Below are 20,697 nucleotides of genomic sequence, written 5' to 3'. Positions count from 1 at the left end.
TGTCCAACTTGTGTCCTATTGGCCCAGGCCAACCCTGTTGCTGGGCACCACTGAAAAGAGCCTGGCCCCATTCATTTGACTCTTTTCTATTAGTTATTTATAAGCATTGAGAAGAACCCCCTTTAGTCTTCTCCAGGCTGCTCAGTCCCAGATCTCTCAGTCTTTCCTCATACAGAGGATGCTCCAGGTCCCTAGCATCCCTGTGGCCCTACTGCTGGACTCTCTTCAGCAGTTCCCTGCCTGTCTTGAACTGGCAAGCCTGGAATTGGGCACGTTACATCAGGTGTGGCCTCACCAGAGGGGAAATTGAACCTTCGTGATGTGCTGGCCACGTTCTTCCTGATGTGCCCGTCTTCATTTGCAAATAACTCACAGTCACTGCCATAATCCTCCTGGATTGTTAGAGAACATACCAAAGTTCAGTGCTGAAGTGTATCAACAGTACTAAAACCTGTTGTGCAAAAGCTATCCTTGAATTATTGATGGTTGGGCTTTAAATTTTTTTCTGTTTTGTTTAAAAGGGTGTCAGTGGTAATGCATCCTTATGGGTACTTCCCCTAAATATGGCCCCAAACTGTGACAACTGTTGAAATGCCCAGGACCCTGATCATTACAATGCCTGTGAGGTAGTGAAGCAGCCTCCTTATGTCCCTTTTCATGGGTGTTACATTGTAAGTGAGCTTTTCCTGGCTCTCCAAGCTGTGATAAATAGGAGTGTGCAGTTTTTATTAACACTTATTTTAATAGGTGTTATAAAACTCATTCATTTAAATGCCTTTCCATAAAACAATGTTGTTCTGAGCAGGGTTTCTTTCACCCGTTATTTATTTCTGCCGTACGTCTTTGCTAGTCTAATTTTGTCCATGTCAATAATATAAGAAAACATAACATGCATGTGGTGCTCTATAGCTTGATATGGTATTAATTAATCAAACCATAAGAACCAGCAGCTTCTGGGGCTGGTTCTTTCACAGCTTCTGCTGGCTCCTACCAAGGGAAAGCAGATGCTCTCCATCAACTTGCAAGCATGTCCCTTTACAGCCAACAGATGAACCTTTGTTTCCCTCTTAACTAATATGGTACTAAACCACCAAAATAAGCATTTACCTTCGTGATGTAAATATTTTCTAAACTGGGTTTCCATCAAATTGCGCCCCTCTTTTCATTGCATGCTAAGAGATACAGTTTGCAACAGGAAAAACTGTCCGTTATGATGGGATGAAGCTCTTTATTCACTTACATCTTAAATGGAAACTAAACTGTGTCAAGCTTTGCATACTGCGAAATTAATATGTTTAATGAAAAAATGGTTTGAAATTTAACATATGTAGGTTGCTCTGAAAGTAGTGCCTCCTATTTATTACTGTGGAAACTACAACAGATAGGAAGAGTGCTGCGATAGAGGGAAATGTCAGGTACAAACCACTATTTTTCGGCGTGGTCACCACCATTACCTGTGCATTTTTGCCAGTGGTGAACAACAGCCTGCAAGCTGAGTTCATAAAAATCTGAACCAGTGGAGGTGGGTTTTTTAATTATTCTAAATCAAATAAATACAAGTGGAATATCATAAAATCGTAGAATGGCCTGAGTTGAAAAGGACCACAATGATGGCCTAGTTTCAGTTGCTTATCAATTCAAGAATATCAGTTGCTTAGAATGCCTGTAGAAAATATTTCACAGTCTAGGCTGGCATTCAGTCCTACAACCCTTCAACTGCACTAAATTTGAGAGCTAATGCTGCTTTTTCCCCATGCTTTTAAGTACATTGTACTGCTATTAATGAATCCACAGCTAGGGGGCGCCTTAGAAATTTGTTCATAAGCAACAAGAGAAAAATATATTTATAATAATATATGAAAGACTAAAAAGTATTATCAGTGTGATCACAGATCTGACCAAACTAGTTCCTAGTTCTTCCTGGAGCATGTGTAATATACACGTGTGGTGGTTTTTTTTTTTTCTTTTTCTTTTTTTTAGAATTATAAGGATTGAGTGTTTCAGTGCTTTAGCCTGGAAGCTGAGCTGCTGTAGGACAGCTGCAAAAAATAACTAGCACATCACCAAAGAAACAGCCCTGCCAGTAATTCCTTGACTCCAAAATCACTCACAACTGAAATCATTATTCTAGCATGCTCCAAAGCCATGTCTGTCTTCTGGGGAGAATTGCTTGCTCATATGGTTCTGCATCAATTTCTTTCCTGCTGCTAGAATATAATTAAAGTTGCTAAAAATACATATTTCTTATTAGTTTGTTTTTTCTCTCCTGTGTTAGCATCTGCTATTATTCTATTATCAAGGGAAAACAGTGAAAAGATGAACGCTACTTGACTCTGTAAAGTGGACCATGCTACATAGAGATATAACATCTCCTTATTCATGGTCTGATCCAAAGTCCACCAGTATCTTTAAAAAAAATATATATATATATTTGGAGGAACCTGGTGTCTTCACTGATTTTTCAAAGTCTTTTTGCTTGTCAGATAGAAGGAGACTTCTGAACTGTGAACCACCAGTTTCATGCTAACTTGTGAGTATTCATATTTTATTGCAGCAGAAATTAGTAGAACAAATGGGGGCATAATTACTGAGCTTTTGCAATACCGACATCATACTTAATTATGGTTTAATCTACAGAACATACTGTTTGTTTAATAAGTCCCAGCAGAGACAGTTTAAGCATATGTTTTTGCATACCTGGAGGTAGCTGGGAATGACTGTGGTAACACTGTCAAGAAAGTGACAGTTTACAAGATTTTACTTATTTTACAATATACAGCATGGCTCACCTTTATATGCATGAAATCACTTAAAGGTAAGTGATAATAAGCACTTAGAGCCCAAGTAGCTGAGTGTGTTATGCACAGAGAGTCTTTGTTTCCCTTCTCGGGTAGGGAAAACCAAGGCATAACTTTCTTAGCACAGCCTCAGTAGCTCACAAAGCTGCTAATAGAACCTTCAGCACCCCTCCTGCTAAGGTGAGCTCTAGTTATTGCTAACACAGGCTAAACATTGATCAGCCTTTTGACCTGCCAAAATGATGATATCTGCAGGTTCTGTCCTGAGTTTGCTAACTACAGGTGTCTTGGGTTTTATTTAAAGCTGCCCTATTTTTTTTTTCTGAATATGGAGTTATTGGTTTCCTTTTCCATCTCCTCAGCCTTCACTTGAATTTTAATTATTGCTGCCCATATGTGGAAGCTCTCCAGAGCAGTTTTAAGGTTTTTGGATCAAAGAAAGGGGGCGGATAAAGATGAGTTGATTCGCTAGTTGCCCTCCAGCCTGCTTCGTGGTAAGATGGGACTTTCCATTTGGAGAGCTATGTTTATTCAGGTGTCCATCCTGCACATTAATACAGTTTCCAGCAACTCCTTATTCAGCACATCAGACTTATGATCATGATTTCCATCACTGCCTTGGAACCTTTTAAAAATTAGGATTGCATTGGCTGCCATTCAATCCTCAGATACCTGATACCTTTAAGAAAGGGGTTACATTAAAAAGTGACATTATTTCATCCCATGTTTTGATGCAAATAAACCTTCAGCAGATACATGGGATCACATGCTGTCACATAGATTCTTTCTTGATTTTTGTCTTTGGTTTCCTAATTGCCCATTTCCATCATCTTGACCATTTCATGCGATTTTGGTAGCGCCGGGGACTGCAGGGATATGAAAAAACGATAGGCCTGCTGATGGGAACTCTGCTGTTGAATTCAACGTTACTTCCATATGAATGTGGCATTGGGTTTTTTGTTTCTCAGCTGTCCAAACATTTTGGCAATCTTTTTTTTTTTAATTCTGTCTTTACAGAGCTTTTATCAAATGTTTTCTTTATTTTCTCTTCTATCTATTATCTTATGTCTACAGTATTTTTTTAAATGCAAGTTAACATTTACGAAGGCTAATAGAATTTCATCTAAATGAATGAAAGCAATAATTATCTAAACTCATAATTCTTTGGTTTTGTTTTTCTTTTGAATAATTTAATACTTGATTTATGTATACGATCGTGCTCTCACTATTCTTTACCGGTTATTGTTTTTAAAGATGTTAGCATTACAAAAGATTAAGTACATCATGGTGATTTTCAGTTCTAGAAGATGGGAATTCCTAGCTTGCTTTAAAAAATGGATCTGAACGCAAGGCCTGTGACGGTCTTCTAGTTCTTTTATCAATTTATCTCCCAGTCAGACAGCATCAAAGCTTTGACTGTTTCCTTTTCACTTCCAAGGTGCAAATTGCATGCTTACTCATTAATCTGTGTGCCTGTACTCAGTGCTCCTATAACTCACACAGTGCTATTTCTGCTGTCCTGCATGGGATAATAAATCCAAGTAGGGGTGGTTTCAAAACTTATTTGTAGGCAGCAAACTGACATTGTGCTGTTGTAAGTGATGCAGTATGCATTTATGTTGGCTATATTTTTACAACGCATAAAGCCACAGATATGAAGTCTGCCAATTATTTCAATATGATCCTTCTTTGTAACATCGCCTTTTTTGAGAGAATATAAGCTGTCTCTGGAAACAATATTTAAAACTTTCCAGTAGTGACTTGATAAATATTACATCTTACTACTTTTGAATATGTATTCAGATATTCACACTTGAGATATACTGTCAGCATTACCTAAAATCACAATGCATTCTCTACTGGTATGGAAATTGTTATTCAATGAATACGTTTCTAAATTACACCTTAAATTATCAGTCTGGCATCATGCTATCAAAAAAGATAGACCTGAACTGTGGAAGACCACAATTTTAGCTAATTTCCTAGCTGTTAAATTGTAGTAAGGCTTATATTAGGTGACCCATTGGTGTGCCATTGGCTTAATTCTTACATTTTAACTTAAAGCTGTTGATTAGAGCTATTTAAATGCTGGATGTGACTTCAGTAGGGCCCAGAAAAATATGGAGTCAAAGTTTATATAAATCATTTTAAAGTAGTTATCTTCATTGTAGGTTTTGAATGCTACTAGCTATTTTTTTAGTGATTGTTTTTTTTCTTTTTTGGTATTAAAGCTATTCAATATGCAAATTGAATGGAATACTTAACCTTGGTAATAAGATTCCTTTCAGTTGTGTATGTAGATTGTATTTAGGAAGCTTGGTTTTCTCCTGTTTCTTCCATCCTTTTAATCACTGAGTTTAGTGCAAGGATATCTTTTTAGCATTATTTCCCTGTAGATTAATTATTCTAATATAAAATTAACATGTATTAAACGTATGTAATTGCTTACAGTAGCAGATTTGTCTGCTTAATTTCATGTCTTCTGTTTTGCAAAACAAAACCTTCGTATTTCAGACTTCTTAAGTCATTAAAATTGAATTATGCAATAGGATTCCATCTGCTGTCGAAGCCTGTTCAGTGTTATTTTCTGTCATTTTAAATGGGACTGTTCAGAGATAGAAGCCTAACATCCGTAACCCTAGCTGCACGAGAGCCCTTTCCTTCATCACTGCAAGAACATCTTAGTGTTGAGTGCCTTCTGGGGTTTCCCCCAAGAATTTGGTTCTCTCCATTCATATCTTGCCATCCCCCATGTCATTGTGCACTATGCTTGTGTGTTTAAATGACGTGCAAGTTGCAAGTTCTGGCATGTGTCTCCCCCTGGCCTTTGCATTAATCACTCTTGGGGGGGAAACCAGCTTTGCTATCTGTCAAACTCAGCCACTATCTCCAAGACATGATCACGCTTAGCAGAGCAGTTAGCAGTAAGCGATTGGCAATAGGACGACAAAAAAGTAGATAGAGGAGATGGATGGCTTGGTGTTACTGCACTTAAATGTGAGCTGCAAGCAGCAGTTCTGAGCTGGATAAATATAATCTGATTGCAATAATGACAGCTAAGTTGCATGTTACTGCAAACGTTCTCTCCGTTCAGAATTGCTGAAAGAGCCATTGCCATTTAGTTGTTGGAAGATTGAATGTTTCAGGATTTCAGGATTAACCTATCTGGTCCAATATTGAAGCAACTGTGAGACCTAAAGCAGAGCAGACAAATCAACAGCCAACGATAAGCACAACTCCAACATCCTCCTTCTAAGGAAATGGATGAGAAAGAGAAGACAATCTAGATATTGTAGAATTCCTTTTGTAATGCTTTTTTATTCATTCTTTATGATAAATCACTAGTTAGTTGCTCTTCTTAACTATAATATTGCTTTTTCTGTTGTCAGTAATTCAGATGGCAGCACATCTTGTCCAGCTGTTTCTTTGTTTCATAGAGTTATCGACACTTAAAAAGAGCATTTGAAATTTTATTTGTATTAAAACCATTGATAAATGGAGCAGCTCTTTTATTCCCTGAATCTCCCTGATATCTCCAAGTATTGAAGCACTTTTAGAATGTGGTTTCTTCCTTCCTTGCTGAGGAAGAAGTTCTATTAATGTTTGGAGAAAAAAAAAAATCTAAAGAATGAAGTTTTGTTGTTTTACGTGGTTTTAAAAAAACAATTACTGAATTAAAAAAATGACATTGAGTCCCCTTTGACATAAGAAACTTATCTAAATTAATTATTTTCCACTATTTACTAATAGAACATCTGATGAACAAAGAATCTATCAAAGATATTGTACTAAACTGTAATGGATGTTCTAAGCTTTCAGAAGAGAAAATCCTGTGTCTGCCACTTATTTAATTACTTTGTCTTATCTCAAGATTTCCTTCCGCGGTTAAGAAGCAATTTTACCTTGGAAACATTAAAATTAAATAGGGAAAACAAAGAAGTTAAAATTGTACTTGGAAATTTCCTAGTTAAAACAACTACTGCAGGTGGTAGAGAAAAAGAAAACGTACACTGCACGGAATTGGTTTTTAAATTGGCTCAGGGTGACTTTTCTTCAGTCCCGGTCCTTCTGCTCGTTTCTTCTTCTTTTCAGGAGTGTATATTTCAGATCTTGTGGGCATATAATCCTGGGAGTAGCTGAGAGACTTAGGCTTAGTCTTTTCTCTGGTGAATTTCCTCAAGAGGCAGCAAAGTGAGTGAGTGTACAAAATAATGCATTATGCAAGCTATTTCTCCTGAATGCTTCCTGAATTTCTTTTGCATGTAGATGTTTGTCTTGACTATTCAATTTACAGCTATTTTATGTAGGCATCACGGTTTGCAGTGTCCTACAAAGATTCCTGCCAGGATCCTCATCATTCCTTAAAAATAAATAGGAAAAAAAATAGTGTTTATAAGGTCCTCTCTTGCAATCATTCACTCCTGATGGGGAGGCTTAAGCCACATCAAATGAACAAAATATGATAATACAAGCCAAGATGGAAAGGCTTAGAGGTTTTCATATTCCACGTAAAGAATTTTCTCAAAGACACTTTCTTTTGTAGCATGGAGAAGGGAGAGGATTTTTTTCACTGGAAACCTTTGAGGACCTCTCACAAATGAACAGTTTTACTCTTGTTTACCTTGGCAGCTGAAGGAGTATGGTGGTGACTCTTGTAGGGCTTGTTCTTTGTATATAAGGGCATAAGTGATGTTCTTTCTGATCCTTCGTCTTGATGTTAATAATCACTTGAAATCTGGCTGTTGGGGGAAAAGCAACCTCACACAGGGGAACATGGTTTCCTCCAGTTCTCAAGAAGGTAAAAGATAATTGTAAAGAACTGATTTGCAGTGGGCTTGTTAGGACTTTAAACTTCTACAGGACGAGTTGGGGTAAGGTTTGATAAATTACAAAATTAGAGGTAATGCTTTTCCTATTAGTATAGCTCTATTGTAATAAAGATGGTATCTTGCTATTCTGTAGCTTTTTTGTGTCATTAGAGAACATTGCTATCATGTCATTTCATAGTTTGCTGAGATATGTAGTATTGTGTGACCCTTTCTTGATTAGGTAAAAATCATCTTGGGAATATTTGGGTCTTTCTCATTATCTGAGTATTTCTTAGACTTGTCTATCCATAAAGTGTGCCAAATTAAGGCAGAATAATAACCTTCTGTGGTTCAAATCCACAGGAGGGGACACAGGGTCAACCCCTTTAATGGGTACTATGTAGTCAAAGGAAGAACAAAAAAATGAGAGGAACAAGGCTGCCCCTAGATTCATCACCTCCCTGCTGCCAAAATACGATTTGTATAAAGTACTGGATGTTTCTGGTCCTCTTGTTAATAGTAATCTCTAATATTACTGGCTCAGCTAGATCTGGACAAATCTGAAAAACGTGAAGAATTAATTTATCTGTGTAATAATGCACATATGGAATATGAGTGTGAATTTTTATAGATGAGGTTATGGACTGAGAACTATAATGCCTGATGGCAATTAGAAGACTGACCAAACAGTAAACAAAGTGCCTGCAACTGTGCTGAGGAGTCAAATGTGCAGACTGGGGAATGCCTCCATGCACCATCTGAAGGAGTGTAGCAGGAGCTGAACATGTGGTGATGCCAGTGACTGGTACCTGTGTATGTGCTTTGCTTATGAGTAAAGTAAAATCAATTAAGTTGATTAGTAACTACTGATTAAGTGATGACGAGCACATTGGAAACTGAATAAGTATATATTTCTTGTGGATGGTGTCTATGTATAGAAACATGCTGCTTGTTAAGCCTATTTCCAATGCAGGGCCACTAATCAAAGCCTAGTTGACCAGGGGAGATCGCTAGATCCCATGAACAAAAGAACTGCTCTCTGACTTGGTACAGATCTGAGCAGGACAAAAAACAGTGATAACAGCGCTTCCTTTAGACTCTGAGCGTAAAACTCTGCATTTTGCAAGACACATTCCAAGGATGTTGCCTGTACTTCAGCGCAGCCAAAATCTGAATGTGTTACTTTATGCTGGGCTCTTAATAATGTGGATTCAACTCAAAAGGTATAAAAGATTGGAAAAGGTTTATGTCAGTCTGAGAAGTCCTAAGTAGGAACTGCAGTGCATGCTTTTTCTTCCCATATCCCTTTCAGTTATAATAATTTAGGTTTTAGCATATGACAAATTCTATCATAAATTACTTCCAGAATATACTTTTCAACTTCTGAGTAAAATTTGCAGAAATTAATCTGCAAAACCTTCCATGTTTCAGAGTGAGAGATCAAAGAAAATCCCAAATGGAAAACACGCTTTTGAGAGGGGGAAAAAAATTCTAAGTTTTTAAGCTCTTGTAATGAAGATAACTTAATTAAAATCAAAGCAAAGCTAATTAAGGACTTTAAAGTGCAAGTTTATGATTGCATAATATATTTGAAACATGGCAGAACTGCTCTATTATTATCCATAGGAGTTCCCCATAGTTGTATACATGTAATGTAGACACCACTGAGTGGATCAGAATGTAAAAATACACCTGAATCCCAGTTCTGTGCCTGCTGCCATTGACCTTTCTGATTTTCCTAGTTTTCCAACTCTTGTACTGCTGAAGTAAGTGCTATTTGGGCGGGTATGTCTCCATCTTTCTTTGGAGTTTTTCCTGTGTAAGGAGTTAGAGACAAAATATGTGAGCACCATAGAATAGTTTGGTAGGAAGAGTCCTACAAAAATTGTTGAATCCAATACTGGTATGCATTTTTTGTTTCCTGTATTTTCTTTTATTTGCATGTGGAGCCATGCTGTCATTTTAAACTTTGAGTGTTTACCTAGTAGGATGGCAAAACGTAGTGGTGTTCTTATTTTCTCAATTTTTTTCATCACCAAATTTTGTTTGAATCATAGGAAAGTGATTTTTTTTTTTTTGTACCAAAATTCACAACATTGAATTCATAAAATATTCTAGCTTCAAGTTACTTTAGGCTTGTTTTACAAAACCTTTTAGACATTATGATCTTTTTTTCCCCTTAGTCATTCCTTTATTTGCTGGCATATCATATCAGTAAGAAACTTGTGTTTGAATGCGTATTTTTGGATTAGTTACCACGTGTTGTTTTTATGAATATGTAGCGAAAGCTTAATGAGCAAGCTGCCTTCTATAATAGATCAAGGCCGCTAGGTTGAATGTTTTTTTTTTTTTTCCCCACTTAGAAGAATGTTGCCATATGGGGGATGTGGTTTTTTGGAGACTCTTGGGTGTTTTCAGCAGATGGAGATTGAGGCATTCTGAGGACAGCACAAGGAGCAGCTCCCATCTGAGGGATCACGGGTGGAGACTAAAGCACTGCATGCTTCGCTCATAAGAGGAAGGCAGAAAGACATTTAATTTAAATAAAATAGATATAATTTAAACAATGATGACAGCGACTTAACACGGTTTGAAATGGCTTGATATCCTTAACTATATGATATACAGAGGGTGAGTGTGCATAACAAATCTAAGCTCAAAGCTAGTATAGCTTAAAAACAAGCAATCCCTTACTGCGGATCCGTCAGCAAGGTGCACCATGTCCTGGGTGAATGTGCACAGGTGCTGAGTAACTTCAAGAGGTATTTCTACTCAAGGGCAGATCCAGGTGTGCAGCCAGCTGCTTGCTGGGACTATTCTCCGGGGGTTCATAGGCTGCTTGCTGTTTGTGGAGTGAGATGATTGACTCGTAGTTGTACAACTTAAAACTTGATCTCTTGAACGATGTGTCTGTTTATCAGGTTATCTGAGCACTCAGTTTGAGACAATATGATGCTCATTAACTGTCTCAGGTGAAACCTTGATTGGTATCAGTCCCAGGACACCAGGCTGTGTGGGAGGGCAAGGATCACAGTGCCTGAATCTTTGATAAAAGCAGATACTAATCAGATTCACAGTGCATAATGTATTCTTGCTGTAGAACTAAAGTAGCACTCGATTACATAGACACTATCTCCTGCATAGTCCTTGTTAAGATCCCTGATGACCTGCAGTGTGCTGCAGATAGGAGCGTGTAAACCTTTTAAAAGTGCAAGTATTGATAAATCTAATCCAGAATTTTTTTTCTTCCAGCTTTACTGTAATTATGCACATGTAATCAGCTTCCTAATGGAGATTTAGAGCTTTGTCCTCTTAAACCTGTTGCTAGTCTTCTGACAGACTGCATTTTTGTTTTTCTACCTAGAAACACTGACTGTTGGATATTTTTTGGTGAAACTTTCCTTCTAAGAGGTATTGCCAGGTGTTTGCAGCCAAGGGTAGGAGTGCTGTCCTTTGGGAAACAAAGCATTCATTTACCCGTAGAGAGATGATTTCTAACCATCTGCTCTATATCTCTGAATTGGTATGTTAAAAATATGTGAATTTTTTCATCCACATTGAGTCTGCCAGCTCACATGATACAGAAGGAAACTGTGCAGAGAGATGCTACTGAAAATCACTGTTTTCTTCTGTTGAGAAATAAGACCAGCTTAGATGCCCATTTTTTAGGATGTATTTTTCTCTTTTTTTCCCAAAAGAACTCCAATTACACCATATTTATGATTAACTGGTCCATTTCATTATTCAAAGATAGCAGCTGAAAATAAGTGATAATTCTATAGATATGCAAAAGAAAATAGTTTGAAAAAGCATTTTCAGAGCCAATAAAACCCTGAGCTAATATTAAGCTGCTTTTTCAAAATATGATCTGTTTTTCAAAGTGTTTTTTTGTAAGTTGGTATTTCTTCTCACTCTGCTGGGTTTATCTGTAGATAGAGGATATGAAAGGCTTATCTCCCTGTAATTTCTTTAGTCTTGAATAGAATAAATACAAAAAGTTTAATTATGTGGAAGTTAAATTGTTTCAAATAGATGGGGAAAAAAAATTGCAAACAAGCTCTTTCTCCAAACACGTTGCCCATATCCGAGCTATATATGAAATAGCTTTTTAAATCTTATTTACTTCAAGTTAGGCACTTTTTGTAATTTTTATCCAAAACAAGATGGTATTTATTTATGCAGTCATAAGTGACCATCTGCAGCTTTAGGGCAGCCTGGTACTCTAATAGTTGTGGGATAATCACCTACACCAGTGCTTTCTGGCTGCTGTTCCTCATATAAATAAATAAAAAAACCTCTTCGCATCAGCAGTCTTACCATTTTTTTTGTGTGTCAAACTTTCATTACCCTTTAGCAGAGTGATAGGATATGTCCCATTTCCATATATTTCCTCATTTGAATGCCATTCACTTGGGCACATAGTGTTCTTCTGAGTTTTTCTGTTTTGCTGTTTGGATATGTTTTGACTGGCAGTTGACACTGACTAGTGAAAAGGTATTTTATTACAGATAAAAGTATAAACCATGATGGAACTATGCAGAGGAGAAGGGCTTCTAAATTAATGGCAGCATGGCCATACTGGGTGTCATTCCACCTCAAATCTGACGCATCCAAGGGAGAGGTTTTCTCCCTTAGTGCCATGTTTTCTTCAATGATGGCCACAGGAGTTACGGGCAGGATTTAATACAGACCTCGTTCCTAAAATCAGTGTGAAATTTCCAGAATTCCCTTTACTAGTATCACTGTAAGGTTTGTTTACAAACTTAAATAGCTATTCTGAAGTTCTTCATCACCTTCAGATGTGATTTTCTCAATGCTGAGGCTCTGCTTGCTGCACAATGTAATTAGACTTGGAGTATTACATTTCAGCATAAACGACAGCATTGATTTCTCCTTCTAGTCAATTATTGCCAGTTAGGAATTAGAAAAGAAATGAAATTTCTTTTTCAATAGGAATTTTGCATTTAGATAATGGGGTGTGTAAACTCGATTGCGTACCTGTTTTCAGAAATTTGAAGTTTTTATGTTTGGCAGTGGACTTTTTTTTTCCCCCACTTAGCTATCAGTTTAAGAAAAGAAAAAAATGATTTTTATCAACCTTAATTCAACTTCATTCAAAAGTATTAAATGAATACTGTGAGCATTTGAGTAAATCCACTGATCTAACACTTAGGACCACCCGTGTGCCCACTTGAGGGAAAAGAACATAATTCTTGAGAGCTATAAATATGGTGGCATGGTAGATCAGCCCTGCCTGCAGTGGAGGAGTTGCAGCTTGATGATCCTTGGGGTCCCTTCCAACCCAAACCATTCCATTCTATGACAACTGGTCTGGTACTACTTTTCATTGTCTGTTAGGAAATATCATGTAGTGCTGACTGTTCACATTGTGCTACAAGGCTTCCAGAGATAAACAGCTCTACCATGGATTTTGAAACAGCGTTATGAATATACTTAAAAAAATAAAAATAAAATATATATATATATATTCATGTAGATCTGTTCATATTGCTGCATAACCTTGAAATGCTAGAACTCGTTCCCTCTTTCTTACTTCCAGCAACTTTTTCAAGATGAGCTTTCAAAGCAGAAGCCTTAAGCATCTCCCTGAGACATGGAAGCAAAACTGCTTCCTCGAGCATGTAAACTTTCTGATTATGCAGTCATTTGTTTTGGACAAAGATGAACATAATGGAGCTCCTTACTGTAAATGTAAATTCTCATAGAGTTACAGAAGCCATTAAGTAGCCCTAGTAAGTAATACAAATGGTATCTACCTTAGAGTTGCAGCTTTGACTCATTTGAAATTATATCCCTTGATAAATTTATAAGCTGACATTAAAAATGAGATATATGTATAGGAAACGAACGGGTTAATTTTAACAAAATATTCTTAGTTCTTTCCTAAATTCCCAAGAACTGTGCCATAAGTTTTCTTTTGAAGCTTAGAGTCAGCTATACATGAGTGCTTAGAAGCATATCTTCAAAGGATTAGAGAAAGCAGTCTGTATATTTTGTCTGGAAAATGTTTTGTGTTCCTTGTGAAAAGCCAGCTGAGTTATTTGGAGGAACACTGCGTGTTTGTTGTAATGCTAATTGCTAGTTGATAGAGCTAGGAAATGAGTGTAGTGAGGCTTCTGGATAATTCTAAGCATTTAATCACAAGCTGTAGCAAAGCTGGTCTTTCATGGGAGCAAATGAGTCCAAAAGTTGGTGGAGCTAGCAGACTAAGAGGACGATGACTTGAGGTATGCTAGCAGTGATTAGTAACATGTAACAATATCCACTGTTTTTTTGCTGTGAACTGAGCTTGTGAGTAGATCTACTGGTGGAATTAAGTTCTTTCCTATATATTCATTTTTCTATCTCTGTAACAGTACTGACTCCAGTGAAGTTGCTTCTCTGTTCTATCTGTAAGGAATCTTTCCAGTGGTCTGCAGTTGGAACATTGTGGACAGAAGTACTGCAATTAATGCATCAATAAATTGAATATAAGATATATTGCATGGAGGCTTTGTGAGTTTTAATTAGTGACAGAGTAGTTAAATAATGATGGAGTAATCTTGTGTTAATTAGGTCTTCCATATCTCACGGATATCAGATTTTGGTGCTTGAAGTCAGACAATACTCTGTGTGTGCCAGGCTTCAAAAATGAAAGCATGAAATTAAAGGTTGTTGAATTTATCTATTTAACAAATTTACTTAATAGTGAAAGAGCTGAAGAGTAGGAATTCTTAACATTCTTCATCACAGAAGTAGTTGGTGCTAATCCTGTTCATGTCTGATTGGAATGATTATGGGATGTACCAAAATTTTAGGGCTATCCAGCCTGAGTAAGGTCACTGCCTTTAGACACCTCATCAAATAATTGCTTCATACTGCTTCTGTTCATTGTTTTGATGCCTGATTTCAATATATCAATATTTCACTTTATTTTCCACTTTTAATTTTCATTGTGTCACTTTATTTCCCTCCTTTTTTATTTTTTATTTTTATTTTTTTAATTTACCTCATTCTAAAACATTCTTGTTTTCAGAGGAACATCAGTTATGTGATGTAGGAGAGTTTCTGTGCCGTGATCGCATGACTTGCGTCTCCCAGCACTGGCTGTGTGATGGAGAACCTGACTGCCCTGATGGTTCAGATGAGTCTGTAGACACATGTAAGTAAAGAAAGTCCCATTTTTCTCACCTTATTCTCCCTTTAAAGGTATAGTTTGTATTTGCAGTAACTGTATAACAGGCATAGGCTCTGCTTTTATTTTTTAATTAATAAATTTTTCCTATCAAGGGAACACATTACTTCCAGTATGTAGGTGAGAGCTGAAAGAAATGGAAGGTGTTTTGTTCATGTGCCACCTTATAATGAACATTGTCACCAGAGGATATGTTCCCTATGCTCTCACTGAGCTGTAGAGGGCAAAGTCAGGCATGGGGAAAAATGTGCTCTAAAAAGAGGAATGGTTAGATGGAAATAAGTAGTGCAGAGTGTTTTCCATAAAAGTATGAAGAGCGTACAAACATCAAAGGGAGAAATGAAAGCAGATGTAAGAACTATGAGGAGAAAAGAAGAAAAGGAGAGAAAGCTTTAATAAAACATGTTAATTATAATAAAAGGTCTTTTTTATTACTATTTTTTTTTAATGTGGCTAAGAGCTTCTGAGGACCAGAGCAACAACCTTACAGACTATTTTTCTTATCTGCCTTGTGGACTACTGATGAGGTGATATTAAATCTTAATATGTTTCTTGCTTTCTGGGGAAAAAGGAGGGAATTTCCTGATTTTATCCACAGAATAATCACTTAATGTGAGAGAAGAAACATGTATTTTGCATCAAAGCAATGCTTGTAATCAAAAAGGTTAGAATTGTAGTTTACTGTTAAAATGAAAGAAAAAAAAAAAATGAACATCAGACAGTGTTTAAGAGCCTGATCTTTAACAAGAGGGACAGAAAGCTGAGATGTCTGCAAAGCATTTCTGGTTGGGAAATATTGTACAGTTGATTGCAACCTTTCACCATTTGTTTCTGAAACTGATAGGGAAATTGCTTCTGGGGCTGAGGTGGGGGTGCTCTGATGAAGTGCTTATGAAACTTCTGGGGATTTTTAAAAACAAAATGTTGCATTTGAAAGCCTCAGGTGTACTCGGGATTTTGTTTCTGTGCTGCTGATTGATCGCTGTTGTCTTTAAGCTGGTATCTATAAAGATGACATTGAAGCATAGCGTATTGACAGTTTAAAATCTTTCAGCTTTCTAATGAAGACTGCGCTAAGAGCATGGAGATTGTCACAAGCACAGGTTTTATTTTGCTTCCAGGTGTTTTGCACATAGTTTTGTATCCAGCTGCTGCTAGATTTCTGGTTATTTCTCTCGCAAGAACTCTGCATGTTTATTGTACTGGACCATAAGATACGTATTCAGTAAAGCCATTCAAAATCATAGTGGGTTAAAAACGTAACCTCTGAAGTTTATTGATAACTAGAAGAAAGGGAATTGGTGTGGGAAAACAAACCTGCTATCTTATGACATCAGCCAGTTGGATCCTTTTGGAAACAACTTTTCCTTTGCAAACACTAACAATTTCTGTAGGATGCATTGCTTATACTGTCCAAAGTTGACATTAGCATTGTTGCTTTTCTGTACTCCAGCTTCATCAGGTAGGTTGTTTCTCACTGGAGATGAATATCATATTCCTTAATTTTCATGCTGACCTTTTGTATCGCTCTGCAAGGAGTTACAAATCACCTTAAAATACCCGTATGAGATATTTGACAACTCTGTGGTGTTAATGCCAGGAACTCAGCACCTTCCAGCTTTAGAGCATTTTCTGTCTGTTTGTTTATAGCTGAATGCAGCCTCTATTTCTCAGCTCCTTGATGACTTACGTAAGGTAAATTATTTGGTGTGGCCTGACAGATGTTGCTAGCGGTTCCTGTAGCCATAAACAAATGAAGTTTGATTGATTTTTCTGCAGATTTGTGCCTGGCAATAGGGTTTTCTGGGTTCTAATAACATGCAAACATCGATCAAAGCTTTTCCTGCAAGTGGAATTTCTTTGCCTCTCTCCCGTGAGGATGTCAAGGTGTCTAAAAAGAGAGAAATTCTCATGCTGCAGCGTTTCCCATGGTGAGAATATGAAAAGTCTTATTAGTCTCATCTCTCAACTATTTATTTGGAGAAAACTCATAAGAACAAAATATCTTTGTTCTCTCTCCTACTGGCATTTTAACCAAGATTTGAACTATACCTTGAAATACCTTGTAATTCACTTGTCTGTACAAACGTGGTATCATTGCACAAACCATTTTTCCCAAGAATCTGCCTTGGAATCATGCAATCTAGCCCCCTTTTCTACCTTAATTAAAAATAAAGGGATAAAGTGATCTAGGACTGGAATAGAAAGGAGAAAAAGGTAACAGTTAATATTGTATTCAGCCACAGTGTTGACAGAAGTTGGGGCAGGACTTGATGCTGGCAAAGGTTCCTTAGCTTTGGACAAAGGTAATCGAGCTTTTTGTCATGGCCTGTGTTTTTTCTGAGTCAAAAAACACCATCTATCTCCCTTCCACTTCTAAGCTTCCACCAAATCATCTCAGCAATAGCTTTGTAAAAGCAGAAGTGATTCCCTGCAGCATCTACATGTGTTCTCTCTGTTTCTTACCCACAGTAATTCATTCTGCTCTCGGGGGAGCTGATGCTTTTTTTTTTTTTAATACCAAAGGACCTGGTTCAGTAATTCAGAATAAATAATTGAGTGAAAAAAGTTGTTGCTTTACCATTAATGATTTGTTCATAAGAAAATTGTTTTCTAAAAACAACATGAATAAAATACTTGACCAAATAATTTCTACCCTTTCCTGGGGTGAAACCTCTCCAAGTTGTTCATGAAGTTTTTGCAAATAGTCAGGATTCAAAAATCAATGTACTTAACCTAATCGGATGAGGCTTGGTTCTTTAGTAGGCTAAATCAGCAAGTTCATTTGAAATCAATAGAGCTGTATCAGATGCCCCAGAATGTGGCCAGGCATGCTTGACTTTGTAGATAGCTGATGGTTTGGAAGTTGACACTGATGTTTAGAGGACTTTCTTAAAGCTTTTTTTTCCTCCTAATTACCATTTATTATTTATTTTTACCTGTAGGGTCGTCTGAGACAAACACAAAAGAATCAAAAATACTGTTGAAGGAAATGGAGTTTTAAAAAACAAAAATAGCAATAGGCTTTTATATAGCTAATCACAGAATCATAGAATCATCAAGGTAGGAAAAGACCTAAAAGATCATCCAGTCCAACCGTTCACCTATTACCAATAGCTCCCACTAAACCATGTCCCTCAACACAACATCCAGTCAATATCTTAACAGCTAATATCTTAAATGCAAAAGTTCAATCAAAGCACCAATTTAAAGCATTGTCATTTTGGGATATCGGTGTGTGTTGCATTATAGTCGAGGCTCTAACATGTTCTTCTCTAAACCAGCTTTGTGGATGCCTGAGAGAAATCTGCACACTGCTTCCTAATGAGAGATTTGATACACTACTGGCAGGTTTGCCCCTCAACCTCTTACTGACCAGACTGAGTCTTAAAAGGTTTATTTGCAGATGACTCCCATCTGTTTAGTACGCACAAATTTTTGCGTTATCAGCTTCAGGATTTGTCTGCTTTGCATGTTTCATTTCTAACCTGAGCTCACAAACTGTTCTTTGTCAGAGTGCATCATGCTAAGGAAGGTGAAACAGATGAGACAACAAAATTACTCGCTTTTCCTGTAGCTTCTTTCTGGAGTGGTACGGACTGATTGTGTTTGGGTTTTGTGATGACCAGTACAAGGGGTGTCTTATCCTCTCTTCGCCATGAAACAGAGGAATCTTACTGTCTGTATGAAACAGAGGAAGATGCTATAGTATTTTCTGATACTTGTTCTGTGCAGACTGGCACAAGTATACCCAGAACTCTTTTCACACCATTTGACGTGTTCCAGGCTGCAGATTGCTACCATGCAGATGCCCATTAGAGCCACCTATCAAACTAAATTTTGCTGGAGTACCAAGAGTATCTTGAGAGAGTTACAATACCAGATTATACTACTATCAAGACATGAAAGTATTTGATACTCAATTATTCTAGCATAATACAATTTCAAAAACAATTCACCCTGCATCATTAGACTGCAATTTTCTCATATTGTCCCCAACTATAATTTTTTCTGACCCTGTTGCCCTTTTGAGCTTTCTTAAATGCTAGCCAGATGAATATTTGAATGCAGTCCACTTAGATAATGTATTTGTAGCTATTTATAAACTGAAAGGATTTCAGTTTTCATTAACAAATAATCAATTTGAGTGGTCCATAATTCTAGAAGTCTGAGCAGGTGGAGCTTTATCATGAGATGTTGAAATGATTTTTGATGATAATCTTTCTCTAGGATTTTGAGGGAATATCACCTTCTAAAATTATGATTAAACTATAGTTGAAGGAAGATACAGGCAGCAAGCAGAAATACTCATTTTTGAGTCTCACATTCTATGCTAAAGTAGTTTTTTTTCATTGTTCGGTTGCTAATTAAGTGAGACTAGTTTTACAAGCATAAAAATTGTTAATATAGTACCAAAATTGTTCTTTTACCAGCAGAGGATAAGGTAATTGGGTGCTGTGTTGCTCCACCAATATGAAACAACGAAGACAAAATTTCCTAAAGCTCTTAATTCTTTTATGTGTAGAGTCATTGAAGTTCAATAGAAGTCAGGTTCCCAAACCACTCTTAAGTAGCTTTGGAAAATCCCAGATCAATAAATGCATAACGTGCATTCAAGATGAGGTGCTATGAGGCTGTTAAAGGTAAATGTCAAAAATACTGGACACAAGGGAAAAGTGTGATCTTCTGTTCTTATCTATTCTAATTTTGCTTTGGAAATCTTGTGTGTAAAATAGCTGCTTGTATCTATTCTTCAGCATAACTGTGTTAGTAGTCATATTAAACTGATTTGTTCGAGGTGATGAATGTTTGCTACTCATTTTTTTCTTCTCTGAGTCAGGATCTCTCATAGCAATAGCATAGAAGTTTAACTTCTTTAGCTCTTGTAGGATATAAACTACAACAAAATGACAAATGTTAGCAGATTTTATGAAACTTTTGCTAGTTTATGTAAAATTAAGTTAAATGCTTAACATAACAATACAATATTGCCATGTTTTTGTGTTAACTGGTAAAGAGAAGTGTTTCTGACAGAGCAAAACAAATGTGTAATAGCAAATCAAACTTTTCTGATCTGGAAGAAAAACGAGGATCTCTTTGTGGTTTCCTCTGGTGAAACAACTGCAGTTGGTAACCACAGATCATCAAGGATGTATTTGCTATGACCTGTTCTGCCATACTGCTTTTTGACATGTAGCCACTTGGGCCTGCTGTGCTTGGTCCTGCTCAGATATTTTGTTCTCTGCTCCTTTCCCAAGGTAAACATCTGCTGCCTGGGGTTCAGCTTCTGACCTCTGCTTTCTCCTTTCTTTACCATTTGGGAAAAATTCATCGCTTGCCCTCTCCAGGAAAGGGCATTTTGCTGCTGTGATAGGATTGCTGATGTTCTGGTAGTTAAGTGAATATTAGAGCAAGTAGTCTGGAAAGGATGGAAGTCAACTGTGCTTGTATCCTCTAAGACTTCAGTAACGGTTATGGAGAAGCACCCCATTGAGAGAAACCCTGCATTACAGAGGAGTTCAGGTTGATCCCCTGTGGCATGTGGGACAGCTATCGGTAAGGCCCAGTCATCTTTGAGAGGTTTTGCACTTCAGAGATGTTCTTTCATTTCTCACTTTTAGTTCTTCTCCTTCTCCCTTCGTGCTGCCCCATCTTTGGGTGCTTATAAGTGCTTGCAATGGGCCTGGAATGAGGGTGACTTTTTTTTTTTTTTACATGCCTTCTCTCCCAGACAGTATATAAGTGATGGTACGGAGATCCTGGAGAACATTTAGAAGCAATTTCTTTTTATTCCTTCCCAATGACTTGTAAAACTATTTCTGAGACATAAGCAGATTGTGAAATTACTGGAAGAAGTGCATTATCCTTCTTCAAATATAGCCAATTTGTTCATTTT

General features: G+C 37.1%; 1 protein-coding gene across 5 annotated transcripts in view; it reads left to right on the top strand.

The window, feature by feature from the left end:
* LRP1B (LDL receptor related protein 1B) overlaps window positions 1-20,697 on the top strand; it is a 588,907-nt gene that overhangs the window by 136,838 nt on the left and 431,372 nt on the right. For all 5 annotated transcript variants that reach the window (XM_085227675.1, XM_085227679.1, XM_085227677.1 and 2 more), the window contains exon 2: window positions 14,643-14,768. In XM_085227675.1, coding sequence (XP_085083801.1) covers window positions 14,643-14,768 — 126 coding nt within the window. The remainder of the gene's footprint in view (window positions 1-14,642; window positions 14,769-20,697) is intronic.

The sequence above is a fragment of the Meleagris gallopavo genome, chromosome 7 (genome assembly GCF_905368555.1).
Source record: "Meleagris gallopavo chromosome 7, MGAL_WU_HG_1.1, whole genome shotgun sequence".
NCBI lineage: Eukaryota > Metazoa > Chordata > Aves > Galliformes > Phasianidae > Meleagris > Meleagris gallopavo.
This window is presented reverse-complemented; position numbering and strand designations above follow the sequence as displayed.